Source organism: Dermochelys coriacea, chromosome 12 (assembly GCF_009764565.3).
Source record: "Dermochelys coriacea isolate rDerCor1 chromosome 12, rDerCor1.pri.v4, whole genome shotgun sequence".
Classification (NCBI taxonomy): Eukaryota; Metazoa; Chordata; order Testudines; family Dermochelyidae; genus Dermochelys; species Dermochelys coriacea.
Window position 1 is genome coordinate 25134137 of NC_050079.1, and position 25741 is coordinate 25159877.

General features: G+C 36.2%; 1 protein-coding gene across 8 annotated transcripts in view; it reads right to left on the minus strand.

The window, feature by feature from the left end:
• Positions 1-25741, minus strand: part of LOC119841149 (transcription initiation factor TFIID subunit 4-like) — a 215303-nt gene that overhangs the window by 153116 nt on the left and 36446 nt on the right. For 5 of the 8 annotated variants that reach the window (XR_006275011.1, XR_006275012.1, XM_038368295.2 and 2 more), the window contains exons 6-9: positions 24231-24320; positions 21930-22184; positions 13285-13390; positions 8548-8662 (exon numbers count right to left, since the gene is read on the minus strand). Coding sequence is in view for 6 of the 8 variants with exons in the window: in XM_038368295.2 (XP_038224223.1) it covers positions 8548-8662; positions 13285-13390; positions 21930-22184; positions 24231-24320 (566 nt within the window). In the remaining 2 variants the exon portion in view is untranslated. The remainder of the gene's footprint in view (positions 1-8547; positions 8663-13284; positions 13391-21929; positions 22185-24230; positions 24321-25741) is intronic. The other 3 variants (XM_038368296.2, XM_043494760.1, XM_038368297.2) reach the window with 3 other exon arrangements.

The window sequence follows — 25741 nt, forward strand, 5'->3', positions numbered from 1 at the left end:
GGTGAAAATAGTGTAGGCAAAGGACAAGATTTTTTTTTCCTTGGGAGGGATAAGATTGTGGATGTTGCATATTTTTGTGAGATGGTGCTGATCAGGATTTGAGGAAACTGAGTCAAGGGCAATAGCACAAAAAGAAATCTCCATCCACTGTTTGAGTAAAGGATAGAGAACTTTATTCACTTATGAGGTTTATACCCCAAAACCACCAATAGTAACATTGGCTTTAAAATGGCAATGTGGCTGGAAATTTATGTACAGTGCCAGCATTATTGTCTATGCCTGTGATACTTGAGAAAATTATAAACCCAAATCATCAATATAAATAGTTGGGAAAAAAGATAACCTCATTTGCAGTACAAATTTAAAAAGTACAACTATATATATTATGCAAAGGGATCATTACCATAACAGGTTATTTCTTGCACTAACATTTGACAATTATGTAAATACGCATAAAGGGAACTCAAATACATTTGGACAAACCAGTGGTATCAGTCAATTTGAATCATGAACATGAGACAATTATTTTACAGTCACATCACAGACCCTAAAAAGTACAGTATTACTCCTCACTATTTCAATGCCCAACTGTTTTCTCTTTACTAATTATCATGGTGATCCGCCTGCCTATCCCCCTGCCAAAATAAATAAATAAATAAATAAAAAATAAGCTCCTTAGATATAGTTATTGTAAAGCTTAAAAAAAAAAAGAGAGGGAAGAGTCATTATTTCCTGTTTGTGAAAACAATGTGGTCCTACCACACCAATTTAAAAATAAATTCTTATTGCTCTTTCTACTATAGAGCAGTAAGAGTCACCGTACTGATGAAAACATTCACCGCCTTAAGCCCTCTCTGCTAAGTTGCAGGGATAATGGGTAAATATCAAAAAAAGTAGAATGCTAAGTTTACATAAAGAAGTTTATCCTTTATATTTATCTGCTAGAGATGCACTCAACTCTTTCCTCTTCTTCTGCACGATACTTTTGCCACTAGTATTTTTTTTTAAAACTATACAAATTCACAATAAAAGATTATAGTCCATCCATTATAAACAACATAAAATAGGCTGCAATTAGTGGCAATAAACTATTTTTTTCTGGAGGAGTTCCAATGATATTATCCAGAATATTTCAACAGCACTAATAGTTTAGTTCATCAGGAGAACCCCTGGATAGAGTAATTTTCTTGCATCTCACTTGCTAATTATTTATCAATTGTTGTGCAGAGAATAAAATATTACAGGAAAGGTAGAAAAAGAAAACTGTAATAATAATTGGTGATTTGAATCTTCTATTCTAATGGCAGTCTGTCAATCCCCCCCTCCCTTTTTTTTTTTATTTTGAAGAATTATAGAATGGAGAGTAAAGTGGTTTTGGATGCTCTAAGGAGAAATATGACAAAAAACTGGCAAACACTGTTTCTCAAACTTTTCCCATAAAAGTCAACTTTTCACTCCAGATCAACGGATTTTCAGTAATAATTCTGTGGAACAAAGATGCCATCCAGTGGTAGGTTAGATTGATAGTTACTGTCTATTCCCCATTAGGTTCCTTTGCACATCAGGATTGTGCTCTAAAGGTACAACATAGCAAAGTAGCTTATGATTCCCATTTTTGTTGTATTGTACAGTTCTTAGGGTATTGGAAGCAGCCTCACAATGTTGCGTGAATTATTTATCAGTGTAGGACTGTTTTTTTCCCCTCAAGCTCATAATGTTGTCTACATCTTAACAGATAAGATGGTCTAATGGACCATTTTTCCTCCCATATGCAATCACACAAACCACCTTTCTCCCATTCATGTAGGAAACACAGGGCAATTACAGCATTGCTTACATGAAAAAATGAAATTAAAAAGGAAAGTAATATATATGTAGTTGTCTTAATGTAATTTTAATGATTATGTGGAAACAGAGAGGAGAACCAGTGTCATGTAGCCAGCCTCCTTGTGCATTATGATACAGTCTTTAAATACATGATCACATACACTTTTTCTCTCATACTTGTCAGCACAATTTGAACCAAAATCTTCAGATGTACTGCACACACCTATTTCACTGGAACTGTGTGGAGTATATGATGGTGGGAGTAGGCTGTAGTGTTACTCTCCACTTGCACCAAACTTGTAGTGGTGGACACGCCGCATGCCACCATGTCACCCAATTTGGAGTGTCTTATTTCAATTATAAAATTGATCTTTTATTTCTAATATCTGAAATTAAAGAGAGTAAACAGAGCTTTGTTTTTACAGATATTTTTCCTCCATATTATTTTAAATATTAAAGGCTTTGTGACAATGTTGGAGGCAAATGCCTTCAGTTGGGGAAGGATTCAGATGTTCTGTCTTTGGCGCTTCCAACATAAACATAAACTAGCTTTTGATGAAGTCCACTTGTGAACGTGCAACTATTAACACTGACCTTTTTATTTTAAAGGTTCATGGACCAATGGCAGTACACCACAGGTGCTGGCCTCCAACATTAAAAGTGAGCATAGAGTTTCAGGGGAATTGTATTCTCACTTTATAGGCATAGGTTCCACAAGCGCCTCCTCCCATTATTCTGGCAGACCCAGGAGTGGTGTTGATGAAGTTCAGAGGTTACATACAGCCAACTCTGAAAAACAGCTCAGAATAATATGGGGCCTTTGAAAAAGGAAGGTGAACCTAGATAGCCGCTCAACCTATCTATCCCATCTCAAACAAAACAAATCTACGTTGGCAGCATTCCCTAGTTGCCAGTCACAGCAGTTTCTTTGTTTTAAAACTGGCAGGTCTGTCTTCTATAATGAATGAGATCAGCCAGATGATGGCTTTTAGTCACACTTCACTTGGGGCTGGATCACTGATCACTCTATTACAGTCCCCTAACATTCCTTTTTTTATTATTAAACATAATAATGAGTGAGGTAGATGGGAAAATGAGTAAATTGGAAAACAGAATGGAGAGCTAAAAAACAAAAAAAAAATCTACCAAAAGATTGTAAAATAACTGTTTTATATGGTCTGTGAAAAAATAGGAAGTTAAAATTCTCCTAAAATTCCAGAGGGCAAGCGACCACAATCAACAACAGCAAATAAGATTTTTAATCGTTGCCCTATAATTTTAAATCAGATTAAATTATATTAGTGCAAAACTCAATACTAGCTGAAATAAACTCATTCTACTTCAGCAAGAGTAAATTCCTTTGTAATCTGCACAGCAACCAGAATGATTTCAGGTTTTCAAGATTCAAGTTTAAAGATTTAATTTACAGAGAAACAGGATGCACTGAACTTGTTTTAAACTAGATTAGATGGTTTTGTAGAAGACTCAGCAAAGTTTTCCAAATTCTGCCATGAAATGGTAACACCCATCCTAGTAATCACTTCATGTTTGAAACAGACAAAACTACCAAAGTTATCTAAAAATTGAGAATAGAAACCAAAAAAAGTTTGGGAAAAAAATTAATGGTCAGATTTATGATTACTTTACATACTTCTTGTAGAACCTTACTCCTCAATTAGTCCTGTTGTACTCAGTGGAACTATTTGTGGATTAAGGTACCCATTGTGAGTAAAGTTACCATAATCCTGCTTTAAATTATTTTACATAAAGAAAAAAAGCAGGGCATTAAAATACCAACATCTCAAAATGTCTGAAATGGTGAAGAGCATTTTGTAGAGATTAGAGCTGTCGATAAATCACACTTAATTCAAGCGATTAACTCAAAAAAATTAATCATGCTGTTAAACAATAATAGAATACGATTTATTTAAATATTTTTGGATGTTTTCTACATTTTCAAATATATTGGTTTCAATTACAACACAGAATACAAAGTGTACAGTTCTCACTTTATATTTATTTTTGATTACAAATATTTGCACTGTAAAAAACAAAAGAAATAGTATTTTCAATTCACCTAATACAAATATTGTAGTCCAATCTCTTTATCATGAAAGTGCAACTTACAATTGAAGAATTATGTACAAAAAATAACTGCATTCAAAAATAAAAAAATGTAAAACTTTAAGGCCTATAAGTCACTCAGTCCTTCTTCTTGCTCAGCCAATCACTGAGACAAAAGGTTTTTTTTTTTACATTTGCAAGAGATCATGCTGCCCACTTCTTGTTTACAATGTCACCTGAAAGTGAGAACAGGTGTTCACATGGCACTGTTGTAGCCGGCGTTGCAAGATATTTACGTGCCAGATGCACTAAAGATTCATATGTCCCTTCATGCTTCAACCATCATTCCAGAGGGCATGCATCCATGCTGATGACAGATTCTGCTCGATAACTATCCAAAGCAGTGCGGACCGACGCATGTTCATTTTTATCATCTCAGTCAGATGCCACCAACAGAAGGCTGATTTTCTATTTTGGTGGTTTGGGTTCTGTAGTTTCTGCATCACAGTGTTGTACTTTTAAGATTTCTGAAAGCATGCTCCACACACACCTTGTCTCTCTCAGATTTTGGAAGGCACTTCAGATTTTTAAACCTTGGGTCAAGTGCTGTAGCTATCTTTAGAAATCAGATATTGGAACCTTCTTTATGTTTTGTCAAATCTGCAATGAAAGTATTGTTAAATCAAATATATGCTGGGTCGTCATTCGAGACTACCATAACACAAAATATATGGCCAAATGCATGTAAAACCATGGAGCAGGAGACATACAATTCTCCTCCAAGGAGTTCAGTCACAAATTTAATTAACACATTTTTTTTAACAAGCATCATCAGCATAGAAGCATGTCCTCTGGAATAGTGGCCAAAGCATGAAGAGGCATATCAACGTTCAGCATAGGTGGCACGTAAATGCAATGCCAGCTACAAAAGTGCCATGCAAATGCCTGTTCTCACTTTCAGGTGACATTGTAAATAAGAAGCGGTCAGCATTATCTCCCATAAATTCTCCTAGCGACTGGCTGAACAAGAAGTAGGACTGAGTGGACTTGTTGGCTCTAAAGTTTTACATTGTTTTGTTTCGGAGTGCAGTTATGTAACAAAAAAAATCTACATTTGTAAGTTGTGCTTTCATGATAAAGAGATTGCACTACAGTACTTGTATGAGGTGAACTGAAAAATAGTATTTCTTTTGTTTGTCATTTTTACAGTGCAAATATTTGTAATCAAAAGTAATATAAAGTGTGCACTGTACATTTTGTATTCTGTGTTGTAATTGAAATCAATATATTTGAAAATGTAGAAAAAGATCCAAAAATATTTAATAAATTTCAATTGGTATTCTATTGCTTTACAGTGCAATTAAAACTGCAATTAATCGTGTGAGTTAACTGCAATTGACAAGCCCAATTTAATTACAATATATCTATCCAATCAAGCGTTACTCTTTCCAACCAGACTGTCCCTCAAATAATTATTTACAACATAATTCATAGCTTGGATATGGACAATGAATTCATCTGATTTGAAAACGGGATAAGGATCATAGTTAATGAACAAACAGACATGTGTCAAATTGCAATGGGGCAAGGAGTAGCGTGCCACAGAAATCAGTGTTAAGTAGGGTCTTAATACTTTTATTCCCACATCAAATACTTGGTTAACTCAGGTTTGATATTGCTTAGGAATATTTCTTCACACCACGAACACTTAAGAGCCAGTAAAACAAAGTTAAGGCATACATTCACGCCCACCCTGCCATTATGATACTCAACCATCCAAGAACACTAACAGCATGTCTAACTCACTAACTTTCAATTCAACAAGTTTATCCCTCCCAACGTACACAGAGAAGTGAAAAAATCAAATTTTCAGAAAATTAATTCTGTACTCAAAGAGTAAGTGCTGTAAATTTGGGGAAGATACACTGTATTATTCACTATGCTTATGCAAACAAAAAATGTAAACCATACTTAATGTGCAAATGTAAATGCAATCTAAACTATGGAGTCACTATTTCATCTCCAAACACTTGTCATTACAGTTAGCCATTCATCACCTCAATTTATAAATCCAAATCATCAAATATCAAAGGATTTTATATATTACTTCCCAAGATTGTAGGACTGGCAGATTATCATAGCAGATCAGATCATAATGGTGAGGCCCCTCGTGGATTTCAAGGAGACTTCTGTTTGTCTCTCCTCCCTGACTGTAGAAAGCACAACTTGGGAAATATTATTATATTTTTGGTATTATAGTAGCACCCAGAGACCCCCCCCAAACAAAATGGGAGCCAGCCTATGGCAATAATGTTCATCTTTAGGTATCATCACAGGTAACACCACCATACACATGAATGGGCTACTTCACATTTTTCCCTGACAAATTTTAGCCAGGATGAGTTTTTACCCAATATAGAACAACATATGAAGTTGAACATATGTGTTTTATTTTGGAGAAGTTAGGGGATTGACAACTGGATTTATGAAGGGAAACTAGCTTCCATCTTAACTATAGAGCACTAACCATCATTCTACAATGCACTTTGAATCTAACTTTTACCATAGTAATTATTGTCAATATTGAAGGCTAAGCTACCTTTTGTGAAACCCTCGGTTCATATGTGCCTCACAGGTATAAATCCCTCACACTCACTTCAGTAAAACAACATCTTATATTGGAAAAAATATTTCAGCAAAATATGATGGACTTAGTGCTTACATGATTAAAAGAAAATGTCTAGAAAAATAAAGTTCACATTTCTCTTACTAGTGACCAACCCTTTATCAAATGAGAGTGAAAAACTAAAGTAAGTATTTTAAAGAAAGAGTATGAAATAATGAAACAAATATGCAATAATAAAGCACCAAGGATAAAATGAATTTATACATAACACAACTATTTTTCAAAATTTTTGCTCTGCTTAGATGCCAGTTTGCCTTCTGGCTACAAAACACATTCTTCACACATGCTGGGAATGTTGAGGAAAACTAGTCAGCATTCAGAGGATTAATACAGATTTCCAGCTCTATGCCTTTAGGCTTAATAGTCAGACATCTATTTGTCCTCAGGAGAGGTTAGGGGTTGAAATGCAAATATGCAAACAACAGAATTCTTTGTTAAGATATCAAGAAAAAACTCGATCTTTCCTACTGTTTAATAAATCCTTGAAATTTTATGGATTTATTTAAATGCAGCATTGTGTCTTACTATTTTGAATGAGAAAACAATGCAAGAAAACAAACACATTCATTCTGACTAAAATTTGTTCTCTAGAGGAAAAATGACATACACCCTTGACAGCTTATTTACCAAACTAACTAAAGATTTATTGATTTATCAATCAGTGCCTTCAGCATTTGCTTCTCCCGTAGGGAAAATTAACAATTCCAACTAACCTAATATATTCTACGTATAAACTAAGTGAATGAAAGAATCAATCCTGACACAATTTACAACATCCAGTTTAAAAAAAAAAAAAAAAAAGCTGTCCCTTTTGGTGTATATAAAATTGAAAGCCATACTAACGAAGAATAAATGCCCATGTTGCTTACTTATACAAAAAATATTTATTAAGACAGTACAATTGAACCCAACATACATTTTAAATTATTTAAATACTCAGTGGGAGGCAAGTGCACTGGAAAATAAATTGAATGATTTTGCTTCTAGATTAATAGTAAGTACTACCACTATTAGTTGCAATGCTGACATGCCTCAGAGCAGAGATATTTCACAACGTCCAACAAATTCTCTTTAACTCTACCTGTAAAAGTCTAAGCTTGTCAATTAATTACTGGTTTGATGAGGTCAGATCAAAGTAAGTATCCTAAAGGAAGAATGCGACAGTCTAAGAATACTTTCTCATTTTAGCAAATAAATAGGAAAAAAAGGGAAATATTTTAAAAGAAATTAAAATGCATTTACATCAATGAAACAAAATTCAAATGAAGGTGGGAGGGAGATAAAAGCAGTAAATATAACATTAGCTTTCCATTAAAAGTATTAAAAATGTTCAAAACATACAGTGTAAAATAATATTTATAAAAGTTTGAAGGGTATTCAAAATAACAGGCAAAGCAGCTCAATAAACCCATACTATTGGGCTGAACTTCTGCAGCTCCTGACCACTACAGGAACTCAAAGAATGCCCCAAGTTGTGTCACACAAACAAATCACATCAACAGCAAATAAGGCAATGAAGTTTCTCTCTTCAGTTCTAAAGAACAGACTTTTCCCTAGGCTTCATACTCGCCGCTGACCTGCACAAGCCTATCTACATACAGTATGCCCTGCTGTCACAGTTAGGATCATCTCAACAAGGTACATCTCATATGAGTGTTAAAATCTGATTAATAAAAATAGCTGTATTGCACACTTATGAAAACCTCTTCTACATAGATAGCTTCCTTTACTAAAAAATAATTCGTATTCACAAAAGTGATTTGTAAGGTTTATTAAATATTTTAAAAATCTGCATTGGGGGAAAAATCTAGCATCTTTCCTTTTTTTAAAAAAAGTTGAACTAAATAAACAGATTGCCATCCAATCAAAGTGCATGGGAAATCTAGGAATTATTGTAAAATACTGCCCTCTGGTGTTAAGCCATTCTAACACACGTGTGTGTGGGGGGGGGGGGGGTTTTTTTTTTTTACCTGAAAGATCCACCTCCAGGGTCATTCAGCTTCATTTTCTGATTTGCAGAGACCTGAACACCAAAGCCCCCAGGACTTGGGCTGGCTTGTATTCTTGGTGCCTTCCCTACTGTGCCTGAAAAACACCAAGCACTGTTATTATGAGCTGTCTTAGACAATTTATATCAAAGAACCTTCTGTCCAGGAACCAAATTTAACTGTCTCTAAATTGCAAACAAAAGCAAGTTCTTATTTTTAAAGGTTCCATTGCTGAAGAAGAGAGAACAATTGAAAAAATAAAGATGAATGCTAACTTTTTTTCAACATTTACTTATGAAAAAATTAAAGATTCTAACACTGCAAACCATTGTTCATAGCGGACTAAAATATAATTAATGGCAATAAATATGTTTGCAACTACCTGTAAACTGCTCTTCTACATAATCTGCATAGAATAAGCAAACAGGAACTGAAATCACTTATTTTAAAGGATAAGCAAGTTTTACCATCTAAGAGTTTTGGTAAAAATCATGTTTAAAGATATTCAATAATACTGTAGTATTTTGTCTTTGAAAACTAAAATATATTTTCTTATTTTCCTATATAATGGTTCACTTTGTTACAATGACAACCACACATTTCAGAGTTAAAAAAACAGTTTGAGTTTTACACAGTACATAAAAATATGTAAAATTTGAAATAAAATCCTATTTAAAGCGCTACACTTATTTTCTCCTTTAAAAAAATATTTTGTGAGCAATTCATTTCTATATCTGTACTGTGAAAAAATACTTTCAAATACACAGTCATATAAATCAAAGTAAAGATTTTCAAATGGGCCTAGGTGCACTCAATTCCCATTGATAGTCAACAGGAATTAGTCATCTAATTCCCATCAGTGCTTTAGAAAATTCCAGTCAAAACAAACAACAAATTTCTGTTACTAATTAGCAATAAAAATTACCATAAAGCAATAGAGCTCTGGATGATCAATGCAAGGAAACTTTATACCAGGGCTTGCATTAAAAAGTTTTGATCAAGTGGAATTTTTACATTTTTAAGTGATACTTCAGTTTACTGCTTATGCACTTTATTAGTCACATCTACTCAGACTATAGGTGGTCTGATTCTCTTTATTTCTTTTCAGTGTAAAGCCCTTTTTAGGCATGTATAAAATATTAAAAATTAAGGTCTTCTGAATTGATAAGTTCTTCCCTTTTTATGCTTACAAATCTCAGTTACTATTAATGAGTTACATGCACATGTAAAGAAGACCTTCAGACACCTTCAAAATCATTTGAAAGACCTTCCTGCAGTAGTCTTATGACTCATTTATTATCTGCAAGTGGGCATGCTTTCATGGACCTTTGTGATTTATAATATTTTTTGTTTCATAAGGCCAAAAAACTAAAACATGATTAGCTGAACTAATAAATTATTTAACATATGCTTTTCTGTAACAAAAGGGTTTGCCTTGACTGAGGACAGCGTTTTTTTTTATTCTAAGATCTTTGTTCAACTCCAGTCTGAGCTCTCAAAACAAAATTTATTTGACAGTCTTTGTTCAATCCCTCAGTCTACTGTGTATTACAGAAACATCTGTATGAAGCCTCAATCTTGGAAAATCCACAGTAAGATTTAGGCCATCAGTTTCCAGACCCAGGGAATGAACATGTATTGTGACATATTGAAGATCCAGGAGATGACACAAATAGCATCAATCCTTTAGCTGGTCAACTCATGTATCTATTTCAGATAAACTAATTAGAAGATTTTTTTTATTGAGTGAACTGGAAAGCATGGGATAATGAACGAAACAGAAGAAAAATTAACATAGTTCAGCATGTGCTATTTCTGTTCAGGAGACTCAAAGGGGCATTAATAATAAAAAAGCTGCAATGGCTCTGGCAAGGTGTAGCAGATTTAGTGTATACTGTTAAAAATAAAGTAATGAAATAGTAGTAATGTTCATTCAGAATTAATTAGCTTCAATAGCTTGATTTTTCTATGGATGCTAAACTTTGGTCCAAGAATATTCCAGAAAGTACAGCAATGCAGTAGTCAATCCTTTAGTTTCCTGAAAGCAATCAAAATATATATAAACAGCCATATTTAAACTGTATATAGAAAATTAAATTCCACTTGCCTTCACCCTATGAATATGAATTTTCTCAAATGGATCTGACAGAATGTAATTAAATATGAGGTTTTAAATCTGAGATGATATATACCTCCTTTTCTATTTTAAACAGCTACCGTACATATATAAGCAACAATTTCCTTGGTTGCATACTTTGTTGTTGCAAGGCCCAAAGCAAAGACAGAAACCTTGATAAAGATCTCTTTGTTTATTTAGATAGCCCACCACAATTTGAAATCACTTTTGTAAATTAAAATCAGCTGTTGGATTGGATACCTCAAGAGACTGATAATGACATACAGAGTCTTTCACCATTAGGTCACAGGTTTAAGTGTAGGCAGCAGGATCTGGAGGAATGAGCCTGAGATTAGGAGTTCATAGGTGTCTAGTTCTAATCCTGGTCCTGCCAGTGATTCATTGTGTAGCCTTTGCAAAGCAACTTTACACCGCACTGGCTCAGCTTCCCCAGCTGTATGGCCTGGTATATACCATTTTATACTGGTGCAATTACTTCAGTAAGGGGTATGAATTTTTATTTAAACAGTTATACCGGTACTGTGGATGCAGTTACACAACTATAAAGATGTCCGACAGTCGGCCTACACTGTACCGCTTTAACTATACCGGTAAAGTTAAAGCAGCACAAACCCCGTTATACCAGGATAAAGGTGCTTTGTCCTGGTATACCTATTCCTGTATGGGGAGGGGAATGTGTTATATTGTGTAAGACACCCTTATACCAGTAAAACTGTGTTCACATTAGGGCAGTGGTTCTCAAAGCCGGTCCGCCGCTTTTTCAGGGAAAGCCCCAGGCGGGCCGGACCAGTTTGTTTAGCTGCCGCATCCGTGGGTTCGGCCGATCGCGGCTCTCACTGGCTGCGGTTCACCACTCCAGGCCAATGGGGGCCGTGGGAAGCGGCGCGGGCCAAGGGATGTGCTGGCCGCCCTTCCCGCAGCCCCTATGGCCTGGAGTGGCGAACCGTGGCCAGTGGGAGACGCGACTGGCCTAACCTGCGGACGCGGCAGGTAAACAAACCGGTCCGGCCTGCCAGGGGCTTTCCCTGAACAAGTGGCGGACCGGCTTTGAGAACCACTACATTAGGGGGGTGTACTGTTTTAACCATACTGAGATAGTTAAAGCAGTATAACTTACATGTAGACAAGCCTGTAAACAGAGATAACAATACTCATCTCACTTAGGGGAGTTTTAAGAATTAATGTTTCTAAATGCTTTGAATGTGTAAAGCTTTATATAAATGCTAAGAATTATTCTTTAGTCAAGACTGTGACTACCACCTGATGGCCAATCAATGGGCTACATGAAATAAATGTGTTTTTTAGCCACAGTTTAACAGAGAGATGTCCACATCATGCAAACTTCCATCACCATTAGCATCCCTGTTGCCATTCTCAGCACAGAGGCCTGGAATGGGCATGGAATGGGCATGGAAATCAAATTAACCTTCTCACATTAAGGTACACCAATCAGGATTCGAGAGTGAAAGCTTGCACTCTCATGACATATTAAATAATTTTTGTGTTAATAATGTCAGTGTTGTCAATCCAATACTTTTTTAATAAGTAAACTCCCTTCAACTCTGACTAGAGAAAGCAGTCCCAAGCATGAAAAGATAGACCAGTCTCCAGGCTCAGGCAACCCTGGGCCTCTCTGAAGTGAATGGCTAGTTAGAGTGTCAACTGGTCCTAATCGTAATGGTGGGTTTAGGATGTATATACTTGGGCAACAGGAGGGACCAAACAGACAATAATGATTTTAGACATTCCCAATCTAGACTGGATTGAGACTGAAGACTTTAAGATGACAAGCTCTGTATACCATTATAAATACGCAGTTATCTAACTGCCTGCATCCAAAAAGATATTTGATAACTGTAAAGAGAAACACGGTTAAAGATGGCAAGTAATAAAGGGGTGCTGGGAAACACACACACAAGAACCTCCAGGGAGATAAGGAGAATAAGCCAGTCCAATAATCTATCTTTGCACAGCTATATGGAACACCCAGGTTCAATACCTAGTCTCTTGCTCCGCAGACTTTTGGTGGCGAGGCATGTTGCATGCAGCACCCAGTCTCTGGCATCACAAAAAGTGACTTTGGTGGCAGATGAAAGGCATATAGCTGAAAAGTTTCTCAAAGGGGTCCTACCTAGTCCTCTGCAGCTGGAAAGACAGTGGCTACAATGTGAGGCCTCAAGGGTGAGAGATAAAGCAGGAAGATTAAACCAAAGCATTCTCAGGGCTGCATCAGAACAGTGAAGAAACTCTTTCCCACACCAGGGGAAACAGTCAATAAAACAGTAAAAAACAAATCCCTCACTTCATTCTGACCGTCACAGAAGAAACTGCTGAGTGAAACCTGGGCAATTTAGGATGTGGCCCTAAATTAGTAGTTACAAAACAGTTAGCTATATCAGACTGAAAAATATGTCAAAATGATATAGTGAAAACATGCATTTTCAGCCAGGAAAAAAGTAAAAGGTAATGTCAAGCCTGCCAACGTCAATGCTAACTTTTTCCAATGCTACTACTTTGTAATAAAATTACAATGAAATTCATACAAACGTAACATAAGCTCACTAGAACATTTAAACCCATACCTTGTGGTCTAATGCTCTGAGTTATTACCACTGGCATTCTAATCTGAGTAGTCTGGCAAGCAGGGTTTCGTTTCACAGTTTGAGCAGTTGTTGACTGGATAATCTGCTATTATTGAAAAAAAAGTATACTTATATTATACTCTATACACAAATACTCACAACGTATATATATAAACATGTATAATTACTAATATAAGCATGTGGGTCTCTAAAGCACAGCCAGCTGGTGACAAAAGTCATATTAATGTCAGGTGTGTGTCAGGTGACAAAAGTCATATTAATGTCACAACCACATACATGACATAAATATAACTTTTGCCATATATATACAAATATGTCAGCAGTATGCTTTTGAAAAAGAATAACCATAAAGATTGTTTGGCAAAAAAGTCATTTTCTTGTTCCAAAAATATTGTATTTCATTGTATTAAATCTCAAGTGGTTATCCAAGACCTGCAGTCACACACACAAAAAGGGAAACAGGGACTTTTTATAGTCACTATGTCAGCTTTTAACTTGTACCATTTATTTTTAAAATCAGAGAATTTTATTGCTTCAATTAATTCCTCATAAATAAAAGCAGAATAAAAAAATCTGCAAGGGTTATGTCTCAATATCATCAAAATACATGTTCATGATATCAGGAACAGGATAGCACAGATGTAGAACAGCAGACTGTCTAGTATACGTGGCTTTCTCAGAGGGAGAAGAAATCCATAAACAAACAAAAAAATTGCAGGAAATGTTTAATGATTTTGTATGAGAGAGAGAGAGGAACTGCATCCACTTTAAAGGATGGTAATGATACAGCCATGACTGGTTGAAGATAAAGTTATACAGACAACTCAGGGTCCTGAAGACATGACAACTCATACAACCTTCACAGTCATGGCTGTATCATTACCATGCTTTAAAGTGGATGCAGTTCCTCTCTCTCTCTCTCTCTCTCTCATACAAAATTATTAAACATTTCCTGCGGGAACCCTGTACTACAGTTCAGATTGCAACCTAATTTAATATGTTACACAGAGCAAACAGGAAGCAATGCATCTTTGTTTGGCTCATCAGCATTATTCTTATGAACTGTACCCCAGAACACCTTACTACTATACAGGCCAAACCCTGGACTTAAAAAGGAATTTTGCAGGGTTATAAAATACAGTGAAAATGAGAAATTATGTTTTCAAATTTGTTTTGAAAATAGATTGAGAAGAAATGGAGGTAGGAAGATAAAGGAAAGTTTTCCATCACCAGAAATTGAACAAAAGGTTCCTGCATCATAAGCAGTGAAATCATGGGAAGAAGGAAGGAGATTGGGACTAGTTAAGCAGAGGGAGTGTGAAGAGGAACTGAATGAAACATGGTTAGTGGGGTAGGCTAAAGTAAGACCATGGAGTTTTCAAAACAAAAGGGGGTAATTCTGAATTGTGCCTGAAATTAATGAGGAGCCAGTGGAGGAGTAAAAGGATGGGCATGATGTGTGGCCGTGCGTCTTTGTATGTGAGACAAGACAGGCAGCACCATTCTGTACATGCTGGAATTTGGAGAAGTGGGAGGTCATAGTCAATCTGAGAGGAGACAAAGACATGCATGGATGAGGAGTCATCATAACTGTGTACACTAGCAATATTACAGAGGTGGGAAAACCAACTTGCAAAAACAGGAAAAATGGAAGGGAACAAGAAAATTCAATGAAAAAGGAGGCAGCTACACTTATGGACACAGAAGAGGAAAAGGAGGCTGGGAGACAGAGCAGCTGGACGTATTTGGGAATGTGCCTTCTGCCCAAGGGAAACACTTCTACCTTTAAAGCATTTGGATGAACCAAGACAGGCAATGAGTGAATAGGGAAGAGTCATTAAAGACAATTATCATCAGAGCATCAGCCAAACTTCAAGGTAGAAAAACACGATCTAGAAGAAAAAAAGGAGCTTGGTAACTGAAAATATTAAGAGAACGGAGAACTGGATTTGAATGCATCTTGATGCAGAGGAAGAATTACTACTAAATGTAGAAAAAGTGTGTTTTAATAGGCAGGAAGACAATAGTCCACAATGTCATAGAGGACTCTGATCTGAAAGGCAGAAAAGCTCATTTTCTCAACCACACTTCTCTCTAGTCACCATAGTTACAATATTCTTTCAAACTAAGTTTTACTTTGGTGATAACAGTAAAGTTCTCCTCTCTATGACGTCAATACCTGTTTTCATTTCCGGAGACATTCTATTCTCCTCTGAAATGATGTAAAATGACAGATTTTAAAGAGTTGCAAAGGTTTAAATACCAAAAAGACAAGGCAGTTATTGATGGTGGCTAAACAGAGAGAGAAAGGGTATGGGCAACAGGAATAACAGGAGTGGAGAAGAGGGTCCAGAGAACAGACAGTTCTCTAATAAAACTTTCAAGTGAAGTAGGGTATAATAAGTGAGTATAAAAAGAGGATAAATATACTGGGGTGGAAAGCAGAAAAAATGAAGTGAAAATAAAAAGTATCGCCAAATTTAAATATTAAAATAAAATAATTTAAAAGAAAGGGAACCCCATTACTCCCTGTCCATGCTATCTGCATAGTCAACACGTGGCAAAGAGCATCTAATAGCAGGCTGCTACTCCCCCTCCCAAGCAGGTGGGCAGAGAGTTGGCAGGCAAGGGCAGGGAGTGAGCATAGTACAACCTCCTGTGACAACACAGCTATATGCTGGCCCCTTAACTGGCCTGGGTTGTAAAGTTACAATCCAGCCCTTTGTGCATTAAAACAAGCCTTACACAGAAGCACCTCAACCAGCAGCTTGAGCATGCTGAACTAACAAACCACGTTTTCACACAATTACATGCAAAACATAGCAATAAAGGCAACAACATAGGAAATAAACACACTGGAAATGATACAATTCTGAATATAATATTCTCTGTTTGGCATTTTTTATTTTTTTCTCACAATTAAGTGAGAAAATATTGTGGAAGAAATAAATAAACTGTTTAACTTGCATATGCACACAGTACAGAATGGCTATGGTCTGATATGACATTTATCTTCATTCATGAGTAAACACTTGCTAACTCACTTGTGGCTATGCCACTTGTGATTTATCAGTCTACTCACTCCTGAAGATAAATGTCATATCAAACCTTAGCTATCATGCAATCTGGCAGCATTAACTCACTTCTATCTTGCTTTTGTGGGTTTAGATTTCATATATAACATTAATGTTGCTATCCAGAGCCAAATTTTTACAATTTGCCTCAGAAACGATGCTTGTAAAATTGCATATGCAATTGTGTTTTCTCCCCTCACATTAATAAAAAAAAGAAAATTAAAAAAAAAAATCAGACAGCATCTTCTAGTAAAGAGTTCTTTTTCTCCACCTTGACCAATATTGTGTTGCTGGATATACTCTTTCAAAGAATCAGTGAAGTCAGAAACAAAACAAAAAATCCGAACTATTAGGTCATCTAAGTCCTCTCCCACTTACTGTAAGATTGTTCTCTATAATATATTCTCTAAACTATTTTTAAACATTTCAAGCAATGGGCCTTTCATCACTTCCTTTGGGAGACTATTCCACAACCTAATAACAGATCTTATGGTAAGGATATTTTCCCTTAAATTCAGCCGAAATACTACTTTACTTAATTTTATCCCTATTTATACTCCTTTGGATCACACTAAATAATTCATCACCCTACTTTAATGTTTAAACCCTTAAAATATTTGTAAATGTTTTTCATGTTCCCCTTTAGTCATTGTTTGACCAAGCTATATTTATTTATTTCTCTTAATCTTTCCTCTTAAATCCCCTTAATCACCATTTTTGTTATTTTCTGAATTCTATTTAATTTGATTTTTTTTTTATATTAAGGTACCCAAAACTGAACGTTGTATTTTTAGGGAAGTGCCACCATTGGTGGATAAAGGCCACACCAATGGTCCATAATATTATTGCACCAAACTCACATTTGCCTTTTTGCCACTGGCTTACATTGCATATATGTATCAAATTTCCAGTCCATTGTCATGTCTAGGTTTCTTTCTGCATTAATGCCTTTTGAGTACCTACTGTTCACTGATTATTTGCATTTCAAATTTATTATACACTCATTTTAGTTCATATTCGCAAAAAGGAGTACTTCAGTGACTTGACCTATATGCATAGGTTCATTAATACAAGCCACTTTTTTACCGCTTTCAGTGAACTTCCTCTAATCTTCCTTTAAATCAGTAGATACATAATGATCAATCCCAGCTGTCTTCCAAAGAGAAAGTAGAGGAGAGTGGTGTCCACTGAATCTCCAAAATGCATTCAGAATCCACCAGCTCAACAGCAAAGACCCAAAACCAAAGATTTCAGTAGAGTAGTGTGGGTTGGGGGAAAGCAAAATCCCCATATTATCAGGTATCCATGGTCTGCCATTTTATTTTACTTCTAATTTCGCATTATTCCACTCATTTAGTAGCGTTCCCCAGGCTGGCATAGTGGTTAAGAAATATCTCAGAGCAAATATTGTTCCGATAAGCAGTGGCGGATTAGCCACTGGGCCAAAGGGGCCCATGTCCAGAGGCCCCGGCCAATGGGGGGGAGGGGGGACAGGAAAAATGGGCACGCCCGTCCCCCAACCCGCCTGGCATTCCTGCCAGGGAGCAGGGGAAGCCCCCTACACCCAAACTCTGCTCCCTGCCAGGAGCACCGGGAAGGTGGGGGAAGCCCCTGCACCCCAACCCCATTTCCCCAGCAGGAGCACGGGGGTCTGTGTGAGGGGGGACTGCAGGTGGAAGGGGTAGGGAGGGGCCTTCCCACTTGCTCTGGCCCAAGGCCTCACAAATCCCTAATCTGCCTCTGCCAGTAAATCCTAGTTATCTCTTTTGGACAACATGCACTGTTTTCATAAACACACATTTTCTAACCAAGAACTCAGAACACAAGCATTACATTTGTAACACCAACAGACCCCGGTCGTCAGCAGGTGGGATCGAACCTTGGACCTCTGGAGCTTAGTGCATGAGCCTCTACTGCATGAGCTAAAAGCCAACTGGCTGTTAGCTAAGGTTGTAGAACAGGTTCATTAATCTCTCTCTCTAAGAGGTCTCGGTGCCACTAGATGGGACAGAGCACCACACCCAGGAGGTGTGCTGGTTACACATTTATATTTCTTTGTGTTTAAACTAAGATTTTTTTTTTACCAAAGGCAGTCTGAAAGCTAACATTCCTACTGCCATTAGAGACCTTCAGGTTTGCTGTCCAACCCTAGAACTGACTATACTTCTTGAAGCCCTTTGTTAGCATATTGCAGTGTTTCCTCTTTTATCAGCTATTCTATCAGCAAGCCCATACCTAACATAGCAAGTGAATACGAATCATATGCCTACACCCAAATGAATCAAAACTGAAAGGAAAAATTAATTCTACAGCCAAGTTGTCCAACAGCAAAAAAGCCTGGCCTTGATAGCACTGATATCTCAATCTAACCTGAAAAATACAATAAATACAGTGCAACACACAGCTGGATTGTCACCATTAGATATGTTACATACAGCTTCAATACGTTCAACAAATATGAAAAACTGCCCTTGTTTGGTTTCACAGTTCTATCACTATTCTTTACCTGTAGTACCCATAATGTGCTAAGTACTGTCCACATACACGAATAAACAGTTCCAGCCCCAAAGTATTCACAGTTTACTCAAACCTGGAACACTGTGGCTTAGATCAAGTATGTAGGTGTACAAATAGGTTTTTGGCTCATCACATTAGTCACTCATCAATATTTTTTCAAAACCTTCAAAACCTAATCAAACATTTCATCCAGCTTTCCTTAGCTATCAAGAATTAATACCACCACCTCAGTCTTTCATCCGCAGATATCAAGGTGCTTTACAAAGGAGGTATCATTATCTCCTTTTTGATCCATCAGCGGCATCATACTATTTTGAAACTGAAGTTTTCTTTGTCTCCTATTGATTTCTACATTCATGCACCACAACTGTACATGGTCCGTCAGATGAAAATTTATACTAAAAGCATCAATCTCACTTCAGCTTTGCGGCAACATCATGCTCATAAAATTTTTGTTCCGTATCTCTTTCTTAAATGAGAAAACAAGAAAACTGTTTTCTTATTATTTTGATGCAACTTCAATTTGAGGGAAAATTCACAAAATACTTTAAAACAACAAACTGAAACAGCTTCTGCGTGGGACTTTCAAGATTGCTCAGCATTGGCATTATCTTGTTGCCATTGAAGCTAATGGGAGTTTGACCAGAGACTTCCACAGAATCAGAGTTTAGCTAATGCAGGACTTTAGAAAAGTCTACTGCCTCAATGCAGGATGAGAGACTGAGTGAGGCTGGGGAGCCCTGAAATACCTATATTATAGAATAGCTATATATTACAACCATGATTGTTCAAAGGTTTCAGAGACACCTCAAACTCTGACTCCTTTGTAAAAATCAGAAAAATCGTGAGTCGAAGGCACTGTATGACTCTGTAAACAGGCTGGCTCTAGAGAGGCTATACTCCAAGTAGTTCTGCCCCTTTAAAGCTGGACAGTCTGCAAAGCCACCTGAAATTCTCTTCAGTGAGCTCCAAGTCTAGAGAATCTGATGCCCAGCAGGCTTTCTCCCTAAGCACTGGTCAACTTTAGGCAGGCCAGCTGTAATCTTCCTCTGTCAGTCTGTCTTGGGCAATCTGGACAAGGATCCTTGTTGTGCTCTGGGTTTGGGGAACACATACCTCAGTGTCTGCCTGTCATTGGAATAGTGGTTGTTGTGGTAACTCAGATAACTTAGTACAATGATTGTTGTCACACGCTGACTTAACCAATATAGCACAATCTAGGCGATACAACAGGGCTTTGGTTAACCTGAGGTTCAGTTCAATCAGCCATACTACTAATAAACAACAGACACAGAAGTATAGATTTATATAAAGCTCTTCTTTATATAGTGAAACTTTTCTCTCTGTTTTCTAAATGTATTTCCATCCTGTAGTAGTCCTTAAAACACACTTTTTCTGGCAAGTTTAGATGCAACCTTCTGCCTCTGCAGCTATTGCTACTTCATGAGACTACAGCAGTCATTTAACATCTCCAAATGAGATTAAAACACATACCTAAGAACAATCATTTCACCAATTCACAATACAGAACTGTCATATTGCATGGCCCACCTAACCAGTGCTTAAAACATGCCACTTTTTAAGTTGCCAGCTATGATACAACTTCATTTCCAATCAAATGTATGTACAGAATATGTTAAGAGATGACTGAGCAGGCCTTCTTTTTGCTACTCTGTAACATTTTGTTTGAAATAATACAACATTCCGGAAACGGTTTTCCTTATCAGAGAGGAGGGAATTCACACGGTTAAAAGAGAGGAGCAACAGCAGCTAAGTCCAGATTCAAGATCACATCCACATGTTTCATAAGGTCAAGTATTGTAGCATCTCAAAAAGTTCATATAGTTCACTACAACTGTTCTCCTACGACTTTGCTACTCCTACTATAATTATTTTCGATTTTAAAAGTTAATGATTAAATTGTTTTAAGAAGCATATGTACTGTCCAAATGACATGGAGCTCAAACGGGCATTTAAAAATTGTGCATTGTTACTTTTTAATTAAATAAACTATTTAAAGTTAAACATTTTCCCCCCAACTATTTATTTCCTTTCCTGAGCCTACTAGTTCAAGGAACAGCCATGTGACTAACAAGTTTTAGAATCCCGATAAAGCAGAATTCCATCAGCTTAAGATAATGCATTCAAATTTGCTCATCTTAATTTTTAAACCAAAGTTGTGTACTATACTCACTTACATACTTGAACTGAAAACAAAGAAATACTTTTCACCATTTCACAAAAATGATTAAGAAAGACAAGAATGGACTGCCGTATCATTAGACTTAAGCTTTTGTAGAAACTGAAAAAATACATATACAAGGCTATGTATGCTATATACTATGGGCCCAATGGTACCACCCTTATTATCCAAATTGAGTAGAACTTTACTAGATGAGCAGTCCCATTGAAATCAGTGGGGCTGTGTGCATGTAGTAGGATATTATTCAGTGTAAGCAAGAGTGGGGAACAACATTTTGGTATTGTGGCTAGACCAAGCTGATCGGTGCAGTAAAATTCTTTTCTTCTTCATAGTTTTCTAATTAAAAATGTACAGAAGAGTTTAAAAAGGGACCCTCCTTTTTTGTTTTAAATCAAATTAAAATCTAATCAAAGCAGAATAATTTAACACTGATTACATGATCATATGATCATCTTTAAAATCTTAATTCTTCCTGCGAGTCTTAAAAAGCTAGCTCTCTTGTACTGTAATTAGGTAAGTATCCACTGTAACTATATAAAAATCTCTATGTCCCAGAAATGAAAGCCCTGATCCTGCAAAGACTTATGCACATCCTTAGCTTTATAAAGTGTCAGTACTTACATTAAAATTAATAGGAATACTCACAGTACATAAAGGTGAATATGTGTGTAAAACTTTGTAGGATCAGTACCTAACATACCATATCAGAAAGACAAGATAATAAAAAACAGAAGTATTTTCAAATTAGAATGTAATAACGGAAATAAAGAGTAACTTTAAAACCACTATTCAACCTATTTAGAAGTTTTCCTTTAAGTTTTAGTACCTACCAGTTGAGAACTCTGATTTGATTGTACTAGTTTAACATGAGGAGGCTGAACTGTATTTGATACAAATGTGCAAATGCTGTTTGGTTGCCTTATTCCTACTGTCTGAGTTGTGACACTAGAGCAAATACTTCCAGAGGCAGGTTGAGGTATAACTTGTGACAACTTGGTTTGTTGAAGCGGCTGCTGAGATGGCTGTCCTTGCAAAACCGAATGTTGGCTATTCAATAAAGATTGTCTCAATGCCGGCAGACTTTTCTTAAAAAAAAAAAAAAAAGAAGAAAAATGGGGAAAAAATCAAACTTACTAAACCATCAAAAAAAGAGTGTTTTTAAAATGTATACACACACTGGAAAGCATAAATCTTTAAAACCAGTTATATGACCTGTCTAGCACTTCAGGAGAAATAAACTTGTACATTTTAACTTTCTTCATATTTTATATGAAGAGAGAAAATTCAGCATAGATCTCATCACAAGTTATTAATTTTGAATTTGGTCAACACAGTGGGCTAGATTATGATCTATCCTAATCTGACCACACAGGGGATTAAAGGCCCCAAAACCAGCAGCCCATTAGAACTACCTGAAGCATGGATTTAGATCCTGTGAGGAGCAAAAAGTGGATGGGGAAAAGCGGAAGGGCAGAAATGAGCACCATCCCTACTGTGTGCTGGCAGAAGTAAGCTGCACTCCTCCAAGGACTGTAGTAAGATACCTCTCCCCATAGAGTACCTAAAGTAAGAAGATTTGATTGTGTGTATCTTAGGGCAATAGATGCATACTGTATTATTATTGATGTACTGTACTGACTTCATTAGAAAAGCGTGCCATTGTATGCTTCATGTTCAGACTGGTTCATCAAAAAAAAGTTCTAAAAGAGTACACTGTTTTATTAATAAACTTTTTAAATTATCTTCTTTTGAAGTGCTCCTCCAGACAGCTGCAGGCTTTCGCAGTGCTTACCCTGGGCTGTAGTCACTTTTAACTTCTGTTTTTTATTTAAAAACATAATTGTTGTTGCCAAGAAATGACTTCAAAGAAAGGGAAGAAGTTAAAACTTTTTGCCAGAGATGGCTGAAGAAGGAAAGCAGGGAAGAGTGTAAAAATAAAAGAGTTAATTATATCCTAGAAGAGAAGAGAGGAGAAAAGAAAGGAAAGGAAAAGGAGCAGGGAAGGAAGAATTAAAAAATGAGAGGAAAATTCTGCCCTAAACTGACAGATTGCAAGTTGGGAGAAAAATAGAAAACTATGATAACTAGGATGTGGGTGAACAACAAAACATACATGTTTTACATCTAGAAGCTTATGTTGAGCACCAGAGCCAAATTCTGCTTATTCTGCTCACATAAGTAAGCAGCTAGAAGTCAATGATAGTTTTGAATAAGTAAGGCAAGCAAAACTTAACTGCATGTGCAGTTAAACAATCCTATTTGATACCACATTTTATAATATTTCTCCAGATGTTACTCATTATAGGTGAGTACTGCCCCAGGAGGACCACCCTGACAGAATTTACTAATCAATTATTTCAACAAAAAGCAACTGCATGTTCCAGAGAAGAGTTTAGTAATCTCCCTTACATACTGCCATGTACACTGAATGTACTTGATCGCTTTTATGTAGACAAGACAAAAGCACTCAAAAAAAGTATCTCAACATGGGTGCTACAAACATACTGGTGAAGTAACCTACCATGCCACATCTGACTGGTATACTTTATTATAGACAATACCATGTTTGTTTATCATAGAAAACCCATTACAACAATAAGATACCTAAAGTCATGAGAGTTGTCTTTAACTACCTATATTAAATGTGATGTAATAAAGCTGTCAAAGACCACCCATTTCTTCACAAAAAGAAAAGGAGTACTTGTGGCACCTTAGAGACTAACAAATTTATTTGAGCATAAGCTTTCGTGAGCTATAGCTCACTCCCATCCGATGAAGTGAGCTGTAGCTCACGAAAGCTTATGCTCTAATAAATTTGTTAGTCTCCAAGGTGCCACAAGTACTCCTTTTCTTTTTGCGAATACAGACTAACACGGCTGCTACTCTGAAACCTGTCATTTCTTCACATTTTCCATTATAGGAATATAATTTTCAAGTAACCTACAGAATATTTATGTTTCTAAATTAGAGTTTTTCTTCTTTTTCTATGTAATCTTAACAAAAATGTTCTAGACAGATAAAACTGATTACGTATTGTGTGCTTGTTTGTACAGTCTAAAAAAAATTTAAACCTGAAGTAATGAAGCCTATTCGGCAGATAAATTTAAGATCTAAACAATATTTATATTCACCTTCAGGAAAGGTACTAGATAAGGCTGAGGAGATGATTTCAGCTCGGACTGAAGGCAGCCTGTAAATTCTTCTGGATCAATCTTTGCATCCTGGAGGGGGGAAAAGAAAAAAATAACTATTTGGGATTTTCCTGTTTTCTCAAAAAATGAGAACATATACTAGGACAGGCTAACATTGTGGAAATACTTATATAGCTAGATAGATAAGCTACAAATCAACAGGGACTTTTAAAGTTCAAAGTCCCTCAAACTCATCCACAGCTATAAAATCTTTCTATCAAGAACTAATTTATATTATCAAAAAGAAAAGGAGTATTTGTGGAACCTTAGAGACTAACAAATTTATTTGAGCATAAGTTTTTGTGAGCTACAGCTCACTTCATCAAACTATAGCTCACGAAAGCTTATGCTCAAATAAATTTGTTAGTCTCTAAGGTGCCACAAGTACTCCTTTTCTTTTTGTGAATACAGACTAACACGGCTGCTACTCTGAAACCTGTAATTTATATGATATATACTGTGCTTCTCAGAACTCAGGAATCTGTGATCTTTATGTATGCAACTCCCTCAGGGATGCACACTTAAAGAAACAACTGGATCCCACAAACATGCAAGTGTTTATTCAATACTTCCATTCTGTTGATTACTTTCAGACAATGATTTCTTTAAAATACTAATCCAAAAACTGGTTTTAAAAACAACCTTGAAAAACTATTATAACATTTACTAGCCCTGGCACAAAATCTATCAGGATAAGAAAAAGATACTTTACCTGATGGTTAAAAAACAACACTCAGATGAGTGAACAAGTAGAATTTTGAAAGTCTGATTTAAAATAGAATTATATGTTTGTATGTTTATTAGTGAAGATGAAGGATCTATTGAAGCTAAGTACATTTTTAGTGTTTCTGAAACTATCATTAGTTAAATACTTATAGGCTGTCTAATAATTCAGCTATCCCACTCTTGAGCCTCTCTGTGGTTAATTTAGTGTAGTAGCGAAGAAACAAAATATACCTGCTATATTTATTTTTCAATGTTTTAAACTTAAATTCTTTAAAACTATTAGCTTTCAAAAGTTCAAGCTAATTTTTATTGGAACCACTAATATTTTTGTTGGATCATTTTTATGTGGGAAAGAGTCTTAGACTTTCCAAATCAAAATATTTAAAATGTGCAAGTGTTCCTTGATGATCAATTCAAGACCATCATCTTCTTTCAGGTGCATATTCCTTGGCATACACAAAAAACGCAAGCTTGACTATTTGTCAAAGCCTTTGATAAAATCTGTTTGCAGTGTATATCTGTTCTGTCGTGTACACTGAAACATTTGTAGTACTGGAGGCTACCATAAGTCAGTTTTTCTGCAGGACCAATCACATAGATTCCATCTATCGAAAACACTATTTTTGTCACATAAGTCATTTCATTTAAGTTTGGAATTTTTGAAATCCACAGGCATTCAGGGCCCACTCTTGCAAAAAGACTCCCATTGATCTGTTTACAGAATC